Source organism: Oryx dammah, unplaced genomic scaffold, assembly GCF_014754425.2.
Source record: "Oryx dammah isolate SB20612 unplaced genomic scaffold, SCBI_Odam_1.1 HiC_scaffold_25, whole genome shotgun sequence".
Lineage (NCBI taxonomy): Eukaryota > Metazoa > Chordata > Mammalia > Artiodactyla > Bovidae > Oryx > Oryx dammah.
This window is the reverse complement of record NW_024070209.1, coordinates 77,456,932-77,469,564: the sequence shown is the minus strand read 5'-3', so window position 1 is coordinate 77,469,564 and position 12,633 is coordinate 77,456,932. Positions and strand designations below refer to the sequence as shown.

General features: G+C 52.8%; 1 protein-coding gene across 2 annotated transcripts in view; it reads right to left on the bottom strand.

Moving 5' to 3' along the window:
- The window catches only part of HS1BP3 (HCLS1 binding protein 3), a 49,120-nt gene that overhangs the window by 8,813 nt on the left and 27,674 nt on the right, over window positions 1-12,633 (bottom strand). For both annotated transcript variants that reach the window (XM_040224985.1, XM_040224983.1), the window contains exon 5: window positions 889-1,049. In XM_040224985.1, the coding sequence (XP_040080919.1) occupies window positions 889-1,049 (161 nt within the window). The remainder of the gene's footprint in view (window positions 1-888; window positions 1,050-12,633) is intronic.

Here is a 12,633-nt window from a genome sequence, read left to right as displayed (position 1 = left end):
ACCAGCTCTGGAAGTCGAGGTCTGCTCCCCATCCCCTCCTAGTCTCAATGCTCAACGCTGCCCTTTGTGACAGGCGACTGCAGCCTCTTTGCATGGAATTGGCTTTGTCAGCAGCCATGGCAAACTCCGCCAATCCCTTGGGACCCAGTTCCTCTATCCATCCCTTACTCAAGAAGCCCCTCAGCCTGGGGGTCCCCAAGGGCACTGACATTCTGCTCGGACCTGTTACAGGCCCAGACCACCTGGTAATGGTCAGGAGATGTCCTGTCTATCCCATGAGAGACCCCGAGGCCAGGACTGTGTCTCTCTTCAGGCGTTCTTGGGCTCCCGCACAGAGCCTGGCCCTCACCAGGTGCCCGGTACCAACTGAATTAATGGGTGACATCAATTCCCTGCCCTGGATGCAGACCTGGGAGCTGTGGGGACAGGTCAGACCCAGGGGTGAGTGCAGAAGTGCCAGGCCTTCCCAGCTCCAGCTCCACACTGGACCCTCTCATGGGGTCTCTGCAGGGGACACGGAGTCTCTTGTTACAATCCAAACCATGCAGAGTCCCAGCACCCCCTCTCTATCTGATGCCCACATCTGGCTGTGGAGGTAACAAAGATACTTTTACACCAGTCACAACCCACACTTTTCAAAGCAACAAAGAAAACTACCCTTTGCTTCAGAGGGATGACTAGCATAAACACAGCCCTGGAATGTTCCGGGCTGTGGGGACACAAGGTGCAAGATTAGATTTCTCCAGCAGAGAATCCCCACCAGCTGAATCTGTATCGTGTCAAGACTGGCATCCTGCTCGTGTGTAGTGGGCCTGACGCCCTTCACAGAGGTTGGTGGGTCACCTGGGAGACACTGAGAGCGAAGGGACACCCTGAGGATCTACTTACGGCCCCCAGGGGGTGAGTCCTCTGCGAGGCCCCGGGGAGAGGGCTTCCTGCCCGGGCCGAAGAGCCCCTCATCAGGATCAACCTCCTCATCAAAGATGGTGAGCCGGGGCGCAGCTTTGGGCTTCACGGCCACTTCCGGACGTTTCTTGGGCTTCTTGGAGCTGGAGAATCACGGACAGAACTTGAGGTAGGGACCTCTCACAAGAGCCCTGCTGGCCCAGGGGCACCCTAGTCAGATCCATACAGGCACGGGGCAGGCTGGCGCTTGTGTCAAGAAGGACCTTGCCAAGAACCTGACAACGAGAGGGTGAGATGCTGCTGTGGAAGCAGCACAGTCCTGTGCTCAGGGAGCGGCCACGGTGGAGATGCATGCAGAGATCAGGTGGGCATCTGGACTGCACTGCCAGTGCAGACAACTCCCAGCCCCGAAGGGCCAGCAGGACAGGTCACAGGTCAAAAGTACACGGCCTCCTTGCAGGGTGCCCAACCTCAGCACTCCCTGGAGCCAAACTCAGAATCACTGCACAGATGCTTGGACACGGGGCTGAGTACACAGGAGGCTACCAACCTTAGGGCCTCGGCCCAGGGGAGAACAGAAGGCAGCCCTGTTTTCCCCGCACAAATCCACCTCTTTGGTGCAACCTCCATTATTCTAGAAAACATTTCAGTTCCACTGAGCAACACTCCACCCCCTCCTTCAGCAAACCCCTCTGGCTCCTCAGAACCCCAATCGGCTCTGCACCCCTCAGGTCCTTTTATGTCTCATGCATCGGCTGGCCGAGGTCCTGCTCTGGGCTGGACACTGCTGCGGGAAACCAGGAGAGGGCTCGAGGGAAGTTTCTGGGCCCTGGGAGGGCTTTACTTCCTGCTCGGGTGGACACGTCAACCTTCAGGGACCCAAAAGCTGCAGACCTACACACGTCACTGGAAGTTATTCCGCCAGTAAATAAACAAACTTGGTTTTATTTTAACAAGATGATCCAGTCCCTGTTGGTGATGCCTAAATTAGCCATTTTAAGGTTCCTGCAAAGAACAGAAATAAGCTTTTAACTGGAAGTGGGATTTCCGTGGGCCAATCTGCCTGCAGGGGAGTTCCACTGGACCAGGGTCACCGTCTGAGCTCATGCTGGTGATAACTATTCGGTTGAACTGCACTGATAGCACCGGAAACAAGGGTACAGATTAACCAGCAGCAGATAAAAATAGCAGGGCGGCCCTGGGTGCTGGAAGGCAGGGCGTTCAGAGGCAGCCATTCCCATGGTCTGGATTTAGATGTCTGGGAGAATTTGGGGGTCCTGGCAGAGATGGGGAGAAGCTGGGAAAGGTGGAGTGTACCTGCTTGAGGCCGCAGGACCCACAGACCTCCACGCTCAGGGCCAAGACCCCAGTGGGAAGGTCTCTGTGGGTAGATGAAGAAACAGTGGTTCAGAGAAGCTGGATGTCTGCTCAAAGCTACACAGCAGGGAGGGCCAGAGACTCACCAGCCACACCCAGTCTCTGCTCTTTCTTCACAAGGCAGACAGGCTCCAGCCCCAGGCCACGCCTCTGCCATGAGGCCAGCCCCGGGCCCTGTCCGTGATGCTAGGTGAGGTGAAAGGGGCCTGGGCTCCTCCAGAAACCTCATCTCCACTTCCTCACTCACCTTAAGGAGTTGGGGTATCCCACTCTTCCTGGGATGCTTTCCCCTTCTGTTTCACACTCCCGGCAGAGCCAGGGGAGCACGAATGACTCCTGAGAAGTGGGCACCAGGGAGGCCCTGGCCTTCAGGGCAGGCCAGCCGGAGACGGTCACAGCCAGCCGAGACCCACTGAGTCAGAACCCCAGCAGCAGGCCTTGGGCACTGCTTGTGTCCCTGTGGGCTCTAGAGACCAGCTGTATTCGGGAGCTACTGGACCAGGCTTTGCTCCATGGCTGACCCTCAGTTACCCATTGCAGCTGCCCTTTTCTTGGCCCTGCTCCTGGGTTCAGCAGAGGCTGCAGCAGTGAAGCACGGAGATTCCTTAGCATCCCCCCAGCTGGGGTGCAGCCCCCAAGGAGGCAGGGTCGGGCTTGGCCACTCCACAGCCACCATCCGCAGATCCATCTCACTCTAAACCACCAGCTCTGAGACCTCACATTCGCAGCCTCCCCAGCAGATGGGCCCCCGGGGCAAGGGCTGGGAGCGTCCCACTGACCAGAAACCAGAGGGAGCCCAGAGAGGCAGGAAGGTCTGAAGAACAAAGGAAGAGAGTAAACAGACATGATTGATTATCGCGGGAGAAGCCGCAGAGATGGCGATGACTTCCCTTCCTGCACCTACTTCTGGTTCGGAGAGCACAAATGAGGCCTGGCTTTCTCGCCATGTAAGTTTTCCTCTCAAACTGTTCCTGTTTTTCTCCCCGGAGAAATTTTTAAATCTTCTGTTGTCTTGAATTGAAATAAGGCGACTTGTAACGGCACATGGGGCTGCTCTGTCAGGCACCATCTGAGCCCCACCCCGTTCCACCCGGGCCGTCCCCGGAGGAGACAAAGAACAGGAAGGGGCATGGAGCTCTGACAGGTGAAAGCCCCGGGTCCTGTCCTGGCTGGCCCCAGATTCAGTACCTAGGCGCTCAGTAGTGTGCCTGGTACAGAGGAGATGCTCAATAAATATTAGATGGAGGGATGGATGAATGGAGGGGTGGCGGAAGGATGGACAGATGGACAAACAAATAGGTGGACGGACAAGGTGAGAGTACACCTCTAATTCAGACTTATTTCTACGTCCTCCCCCTGGGAGGAGGGAATGGGAGGGAAGAGAGAGGGGATGCCAGCAGACAGAGACTCTCTGTCCCATGGCTCCTCCTCTCAGGCACCCCAGCTGGTCTCTCTAGCAGCCCCTTGCCCTTCTGTAGGGAGCTCATCCTTTCACTCCCAGTGCCTTCGATGGTCCAGTGCTCAGTAAGTGCCTCCCAAGGGCAAGAACCTGTGCTGGGTGATGAGAGCACGGAGACAAGGGAGACTTGGCGCTGTGCTTGGAAGCTCAGAGCCGAGCAGAGTCACCTGTCATCACCACATGGGGCAACTGGATAGCTGAAGCCCAGAGGAAGGAGTCGACCCAGCCCGAGGGCTTCTGAGAGGAGGTGGTGGAGGGGTGAGCTGAGATCTCGGGGGCTAAGGGCAGAAGGCTGACACAGGCAGAGAGGCCCTCAGTCTGGGAGAGGCTGCGGCAGGTGTGACTCGGGCAAGATCGGGTGCCCCGTGGAAGCTCTGCTCCTGGTCTAGGGAGAAATGATCAGGCCCCAAACGGGGCAGACAAAAGCAGGGAAAATGTCAGCAGGCACACTGCTGGTAAATGCGGACAGCCGAAGTGACCCGAGGGTAGAAGGGACAAGTGAGGATGGTGCTCAATTCCGATTCAACGATAGGATGGGCGTTTCACGTAAGGTGTCACTCCGACACCAAGCCTGTTCCTGCCCCTCGCTCACAGGTCGTATAAGCATAGACTGAGGCTGCACACATGGGCCACGGTCCTGGCACGCCCTCCATTACCCTCTCAGCTCCACCTGCATCCACCCATCTGTCCACAGGACACACCACCCAGCTCTGCTGAGCCCGTCGCTGGCCATAAAGGGTTTCCCCCCACCGCCCCCTCTCCTCTAAAGGAAGGCAGGTAGATCAGACCAGTCACCGGGAATGGGGCAGCTGAGCATCAAACAGAGGGGTCTGCAGTGGACAGAACAGCAGCTCCTAACCCTGGAAGGGTTGTGGGAGGTAGTGATGGTGGTTGGGGGCAGTCCCTGGATGGGTACAGGCATGTGGAAGCGTGCTTCTGCAATACACATGTGTGTGCACGGACGATGTCAGCTTTCCTGCCGTGTGTGCCTGATCGAAGACAGATGTCCTGGCCAGGCCGCATCCTGAGCTTGAATGAGAGGTGGCAGGTGCCACGGTTGACAGCTCTAACAGGCCGAGGAACAGCCCTGCTCCACAGGGCTCAGGCGGCCCTGTGACAGTGATTGACACCAGCGCGTCCTCCCCTCCGGCCACCCAGGGGGCTTGTGTCACTGTTCCCAGGCGCACCTGCCCCCATGGTAGACCCCTGGGGGGAACCAAGAGCCCCAGGACCCGTGGGTACCTAGTGACAGAGGCATCTCTTAGACTAAACGGAAGATGGCGGGTACTTCTAAGCAAAGGATCACACACAACATGACTGTTAACTTTCAAATTCAGGGTGATGCTAAACCACACACAGAAATCGATCTCTTTTCCAAGCACGTAAATTTCCTGCTTCAAAATAAGGCACTTTTCATCCTAAATTTATTTATTTATTTATTTATTTCAATTAGAGAAAATTCTCAGCGTGCCAATAAATGAACCTGTGAAGTTCATTCCAGGACAATGTTCTCCTCAGCAGCACTGGGCAATGGGCTTCCACAGTGATTGGATCACCGTGAAAATCCTGGAGGTAAGGCATTGATGCTGTGGACCCACGTGGGCCTCGCTGGGACAGGGGTTCAGGGACACAGTGGACAGAGGGATGGGCAAGAGCCCTGTGAAAACACTGAGGTGGGAAGGGCTTGGCACGTCCAAGTGCCCAACAGCTGGATGGCAGGTACATGGAGGGAGGAGGAGGAGGGTCTGAAGGGAAGTCAGGGCCGGGAGAGGTGGAGGGGGCCTCTGATCGTTCCTGAGAGAGGACCCCTGGGAAGAGATTCAGAACCTGTGTGTGACCCCAGGTTGGTCATTTCATTCTCTGAATGTTTCCTTATCTGTCTGGTGGGAATAAGGAATGCTCCAGAAACTGCAAAGTGGAGCCCGGATGCCATCTTGCTGGGCAAAGCAGAGGCCTATGATCACAGGAGGACGTCTAGCTCACACTGTGTTTCAACCCAGCAGACTTCACCCTGGGCCTGAAGAAGTAAGCTGGCTGGATCATGTGGCTACCCTGGACGCCCATTGTTTGCTGTTTTCCCAGAGTCACCCTCTCAGCAGCCCCAGCCTGCCTCTCCAGGACCTCAGAGACCTCTCTCTCTTCTCACTCGTGGGGGATGCCATTTCTCTCTCTCTGCACAGGGGTCAAACGCTGCCCCTCACCTGGCCCAGCAGCAGCACCACCAAGAAACCAGGGCGGCCTGGCTCTGCCACCCCATTGCTCGAAAGCAAAGCACCCTTCGCTGGTCACCCCCACAATGGCCCTAAGAGATTGAATCCAGATACAAAACAGAACTCAGCCCCCAACCTGTAGCAACTGGCCCAGGAAGCCTCATTCCAACCTCTGCAGCGAGTGACCCCAGTGGCTGGGAGATTAACAGCTGCCGTCTTCTCTAGTTTTTCCTACGGCTTCCCTGGTGGCTCAGACAATAAAGCTTCTCCCTGCAACGCAGGAGACACAGGTTCGATCCCTGGATCAGGAAGATCCCCTGGGGAAGGAAATGGCAACCTCTCCAGTACTCTTACCTGGAAAATTCCATAAACTGAGAAGCCTGGTAGGCTACAGTCCATGGGGGTCACAAAGAGTGGGACACAACTGAGAGACTTCACTTTCCTTCTTTCTTTTCCTAGTCTTTACCCTGCTTCTCACTTTCTAGGCCCACGACAAAGCCGAATATGCTCACCTGACCAACTGCACAGGACACCCCACTTCCAGTTAGGCCTCTGGTTTCCCCATGTCAACAGCCTCCAATAGGGCAGACTCGAGTCTTCCCATTTGCCACCAGTCATCTCTCCCACTCCCCGCCTGTCTATGAGTCTCTGTAAAAGGGTGGCTGAACTCCTCCCTTGCTACGGCCCACCATGAATAAATGGCCTTTGCTGATTCTCATATGGTGGTTTTTGTTTATTCAAATACACCCCCCCCCGCAACACTCCAGATGCTGGTATGACCAGTGGATGCTGGCAGCTCATGCAGTAGAGAATACCCACCCCCACATCACCCGCCATGGAGATGAAATGGACCGGGTAAAGTCGGCACCCAGCACTAGGGCTCAGTAGGCAGTGGCAGGGTAAGCCCTGGCCAGTAGGCAGGAGGCCGAGGCTCCTGCCTGGATGGTGCCCCAGACTGCGTAATTTTGGAAAGGTTCCTCTGCTGCAACCACAAAGATGCTGGAAATCAATCCTGTATATACACTGGAAGGACTGATGCTGAAGCTGAAGCTCCAATACTGCGGCCACCTGATGCGAAGAGCCGACTCACTGAAAAAGAAGACCCTGGTGCTGGGAAAGACTGAAGGCAGAAGGAGAAGAAGGAGACAGAGGATGAGATGCTTGGATGGCATCACTGATTCAATGGATATGCACTTGGGGAAACTCTGGGAGATGGTAAGGGACAGGGAGGCCTGGCTTGCCGCAGTCCATGGGGTCACAGAGTGGGACAGGACTTGGCAACTCAACAACAAAGATACGGAGGAGAAGGCCTTTGTGAGCACAACTCCCAGGGCTGATATTTACATAACAACAGGAAGTGGAAAAGCTGCCTTTTTCATTTTAATTGTTTAAATACCCAAAGGCTTCTGGCTTCTTCAGAGGAAAGGAAACTTGAAGTAGTGATAATATCATACAAAGGAAATTTCCTGTATTTCATCGCATTTTATCTTTACAGCCACTAGGCCTGGACTTTACCTCTAATTTACAAAGAGAGAAACTGGAGGCTCTGGAAAGTCCAGCAACCCGCCCAGTGTCCACCGGCTGCTAACTGACAGAGCTGGAACTTGAACCTAGGACGGTCAGCCTCCAACCTTGCTCTAGAGTGACCGTACACTCTAGGTTTTCCAGCTTCTGAAGTGGCTTTCAAACCACACTCAGGGGCCCTGACCTCCTGCAAAACTACCCACGGCCACCAGAGAGGTGGGCCGAGGCTGAGGGGACAGAGATTCAGAGCCCGCTACTCCTGTCCTAACCCGGGCCAATTCTACTCCATGTGTTTTATCTATCAGGGTTCTGTATGCAATTTCTCTTGCACCAAAGCATCTGCTACTCAATGAAAGAAGTGGAAGGCGCTGTTTCCTGTGTTGCCCCTGACAGTATTCATTCCGGCCAGACTCTGCACTGCTGCGGATGGAGAAACACAGCTGGTGCCGCATGCCTGGGCGGGGGCGGGGGGTGCTGTGGTCACCCCACGGCAGCTGCCGCTGCAATCACTGTGGCGGCTCTAGGATGAGCCGAGGGTGCCCACTGTGCCCCCTGCACCTTCACTGTTTGGCCCCAGGACAGATCGAGGGTAAGTGCTGTCTGTGGAGGGACAGTGAGACGCCACCAGCCCTGGGCCACAGCCCCAGCAGCAATCAGGAAGAACGGACCTCTAGCGGGTGACCAGAGAGGGAAACCTGGGGGCTGAGAGTAACAGGAAGGCCTCCCTGAGCCTGCCTCTTGGAAGCCTCTGAAGGCGGCAGAGCCTGGGGGCTGGCGGGGCTGCTCTCTGCTGCGTGCCCTCCTGCTTCTCCAAGACTTTTGTTAGACTCGGTTTTGGGGGCCCCTCAGACGTGAATTTGCCTACAGAGCACGTCAGGAGCTTGTGAAAACATAAGTTCTAGGGCTCCACCCAGGTTCCAGCGGGGAGCTGTGAACCTGCATTTCTAACCAGCTCCAGGGTGGTGGAGAATTCCCAGCTGGGCTCTGCTATCCTAGGCGGGGCTGGAATACTACAGGGCCCTAAGCCCAAGGGTGAAAGATGCAATATTTAGAAAGAGGCCTCCAAGAAGTGGCCACGCTCCTGTCCTTAGGGGCTGCCTCACTTCTAAATCTTGGAAAAAGTGTTAATAGTTAGGTGAGGCGATAGGTGTCAGCTAACCTTAGCATGGTGATCATTTCGCATTGTAGGTGTATCAACATTGTACCCCTTAACCTTACACAATGCCATAGGGCAACTTCATCTCAGTAAAGCTGGTGCTGTTGGTCATTCAGTCGTGTCTGACTCTTGCAACCCCATGGACTGTAGCCCATCAGGCTCCTCTGTCCACGGAAATCTCCAGGCAAGAATACTAGAATGCGTTGCCATTTTTCTTTTCAAGGGGATCTTCCTGACCCAGGGATTGAACCCAGGTCTCCTGCACTGCAGGCAGATTCTTTACCATCTGAGCCACCAGGGAAGCCCCTAATAAAGTTGGGGGGTGGGGAGGGTGGTTGGATGAATACACCTTGGTTAGTAGATCTTGAGGTACCTGGCAATGTGCCAGAAGCTTTTAAAACCACACAATCATCCCAGAGCAGACACTTCATCCAAATATAGGAAGCAAGACATTTTTATGCTAAAACATATATGGTCATTTCACAAAAGATAAAACAACATTTGGATAAATAATTAGGACAAAACACACGATTCACATCCCAAAGAAATGTTCAGCCTCACCACTCGAGGCCGTGGCCCAGGGCCTGGGTGCTTGCTCCCCATCCTCTGAGCAGACAAGCTCGGACAGCGGGAAGCCCAGTCTCACAGGACAGCGTGTTCATGCAGGAACCAGCCTGTCCCTCAGGAAGCTGAGGGTCCTCAGGGACCTGGGGCATGGAGGGGGCCTCCCTGAGCACTGGGGGAAGAGGAAGGGGCAGTGGGTCTTGCAGACGGGTAGGCTTTGGAAAAGCAGAGAGGACATCCCAACACAGGGGAAATTAAGTCTCTAAAGATCCCTTCACTGGAGAGGCACAACCAAGACCCCCCACAGAGCTTTTCGGACCTTGCTCTGGGGCAGGCAGCTGGGGGAGAAGCTCAACAGAATAAACACTCCATACAGGAACAAGTTCATCATTGCCCGTAACTGCAAAAGCCTACAGAAAACACCACAAGGTCCCCAATGCCATTTACAGCACATTAGTCTGATGCACTAACATCAAGTTAGGAAGGTAGAAGTCTATTTATTGATATGGAAAGACCTAGCTGGAAAAAAAAAAAGCAAATTATGGAATGGTGCACATTAACACAATCTCATTTTGTTAATACAATATGAGGTTCATGACATTGTACAGGAGGCAGGGTGCAAGAGCATCCCCAAGAAAAAGAAATGCAAAAAGGCAAAATGGCTGTCTGAGGAGGCCTTACAAATAGCTGTGAAAAGAAGAGAAGCAAAAAGCAAAGGAGAAAAGGAAAGATATACCCATTTGAATGGAGAGTTCCAAAGAATAGCAAGGAGAGATAGGAAAGCCTTCCTCAGTGATCAGTGCAAAGAAATAGAGGAAAACAATAGAATAGGAAAGACTAGAGATCTCTTCAAGAAAATTAGAGATACCAAGGGAACATTTCATGCAAGGATGGGCTCAATAAAGGACAGAAATGGTATGGACCTAACAGAAGCAGAAGATATTAAGAAGAGGTGGCAAGAATACACAGAAGAACTATACAAAAAAGATCTTCATGACCAAGATAATCATGAAGGTGTGATCACTCACCTAGAGCCAGACATCCTGGAATGTGAAGTCAGGTGGGCCTTAAGCATCACTATGAACAAAGCTAGTGGAGGTGATGGAATTCCAGTTGAGCTATTTCAAATCCTAAAAGATGATGCTGTGAAAGTGTTGCACTCAATATGCCAGCAAATTTGGAAAGCTCAGCAGTGGCCACAGGACTGGAAAAGGTCAGTTTTCATTCCAATCCCAAAGAAATGCAATGCCAAAGAATGCTCAAACTGCTGCATAATTGCACTCATCTCACACGCTAGTAAAGTAATGCTCAAAATTCTCCAAGCCAGGCTTCAGCAACATGTGAACCGTGAACTTTCAGATGTTCAAGCTGGTTTTAGAAAAGACAGAGGAACCAGAGATTGCCGGGAGCCAGCACGGGAAATCCCACCCATGACAAGGTCATGCAGGACTCGAGGGACTCCGGGGGTTGATCCCACCCATGACAAGGAGACCTGACAAGCTGCAATTCATGGGGTCGCAAAGAGTCGGACACGACTGAGCGACTGAACTGAACTGAACTGAAAATGAATTCTTTTCATAGAAAATTCTGAAAACCTTTTATATGTTAGTAGGAATGTGCCAACTAAAAATGCTTGTGTGGAAAGGCAAGAGTGGCAGAGAAACAAACACTTCATGGCAAATAGATGGGGAAACAGTGGAAACAGTGGCTGACTTTATTTTTTTGGGCTCCAAAATCACTGCGGATGGTGACTGCAGCCATGAAATTAAAAGATGCTTGCTCCTTAGAAGGAAAGTTATGACCAACCTAGACAGCATATTAAAAAGCAGAGACATTACTTTGCCAACAAAGGTCTGTCTAGACAAGGCTATGTTTTTTCCCAGTAGTCATGTATGGATGTGAGAGCTGGATTATAAAGAAAACTGAGCGCTGAAGAATTGATGCTTTTGAACTGTGGTGTTGGAGAAGACTCTTGAGAGTCTCTTGGACTCCAAGGAGGTCCAATCAGTCCATCCTAAAGGAGATCAGTCCTGGGTGTTCATCAGAGGAACTGATGCTGAAGCTGAAACTCCAATACTTTGGCCACCTGATACGGAGAGCTGATTCATTTGAAAAGACCCTGATGCTGGGAAAGATTGAGGGCCAGAAGAGAAGGGGACGACAGAGGATGAGATGGCTGGATGGCATCAACAACTCGATGGACATGAGTTTGGGTAAACTCAGGGAGTTGGTGATGGACAGGGAGGCCTGGCATGCTGCGGTTCATGGGGTTGCAAAGAGTTGGACACGACTGAGCGACTGAACTGAACCGAACCAGAAGCATATACCTTCATGACAAAAGGGCTTTTAAATGTGCTTTTAATTTTTCTACGCTAATTGTATATTATTTGAGTTACAGTTTAAAATGTTCCTAGCAGAGTATTTCCAGCCGAAGGCAGAACTATTATGGGAGAACTTCACCTTTCTTAGAACTGTGAAGTCTCTAAAACAGAAAGTCAAATATGAAAACTGCGTTCCACATGGAAAGCGACGGTGAGGACATTAAGTGAAAAAGCAGAGTATAAAAGGCATGTGTGCTCTGCAGTTATGTGGATCAGCCTGGGACAGGGATGCAAAAAAAAAAAAATCTGCAAACAGGAGAGTGGCTGGGTGGTGAGGTTTTTTTTTTCTATCTTAAGGTACTTTCTAATGGTCTAGTAATGCCTCTTTCCCTAATCAAAACCAGGTTTAACAGACAAAGGAAAACCAGGCTTTGTGCCATGGCTCGCACCCTCCCAGCAGCCCTGCAGTGGAGCAACAGCGCCCCACAGTGGCCATGGCAGGAAGGGCCGACACCCGTCTCCGGGAAACAGAGCGCCAGAGCCTGGCCCAGATGGGCGCTCAGGGTGGGGTGGCTGGGGAAGCAGAGATGCTGCATCCACAGAGGAACTGAGAGCACAGGATGGAGAAATGAGCACACAGAGCATATCACTCCTGCAAAGATCAGAGTGTTCCTCACCGCAGGGTGGGGTGGGCCGCACTGCACCAAGAGAGTTAACAGGCCCACCTGGGGGTCCCAGGAGAGGCCTGACTTCAAGGCAGGGCTCTGCCACACCTAAGGCTCTGGCCAAGCGCCCTCTCAGCTCTGTCCCCTATGTTCCCATCTGTGAAAGGGGGGGATAATCCTAGGGCCCTGCTGGAAGACTGGATCGAGGGCCAAGGCAGGGACGTGGCATCAAGTCCTAACTCTGCCATTTGGGGCTGAATGAATGTGAATAAATCACCAGACCCCAAACATCAGGCTCTTCATACACAGAATGGGCCTGATGCCAGGGCCAGCTTCCTAGGGCACCATTTCCCAAGCCAGATCCACAACAGATCCAGAAAGCAATGTGGTGAGTCATGACCTTTAAAAAAAAAAATAGAATAGAAAATATCTATCCATGTAAAGGCTAATC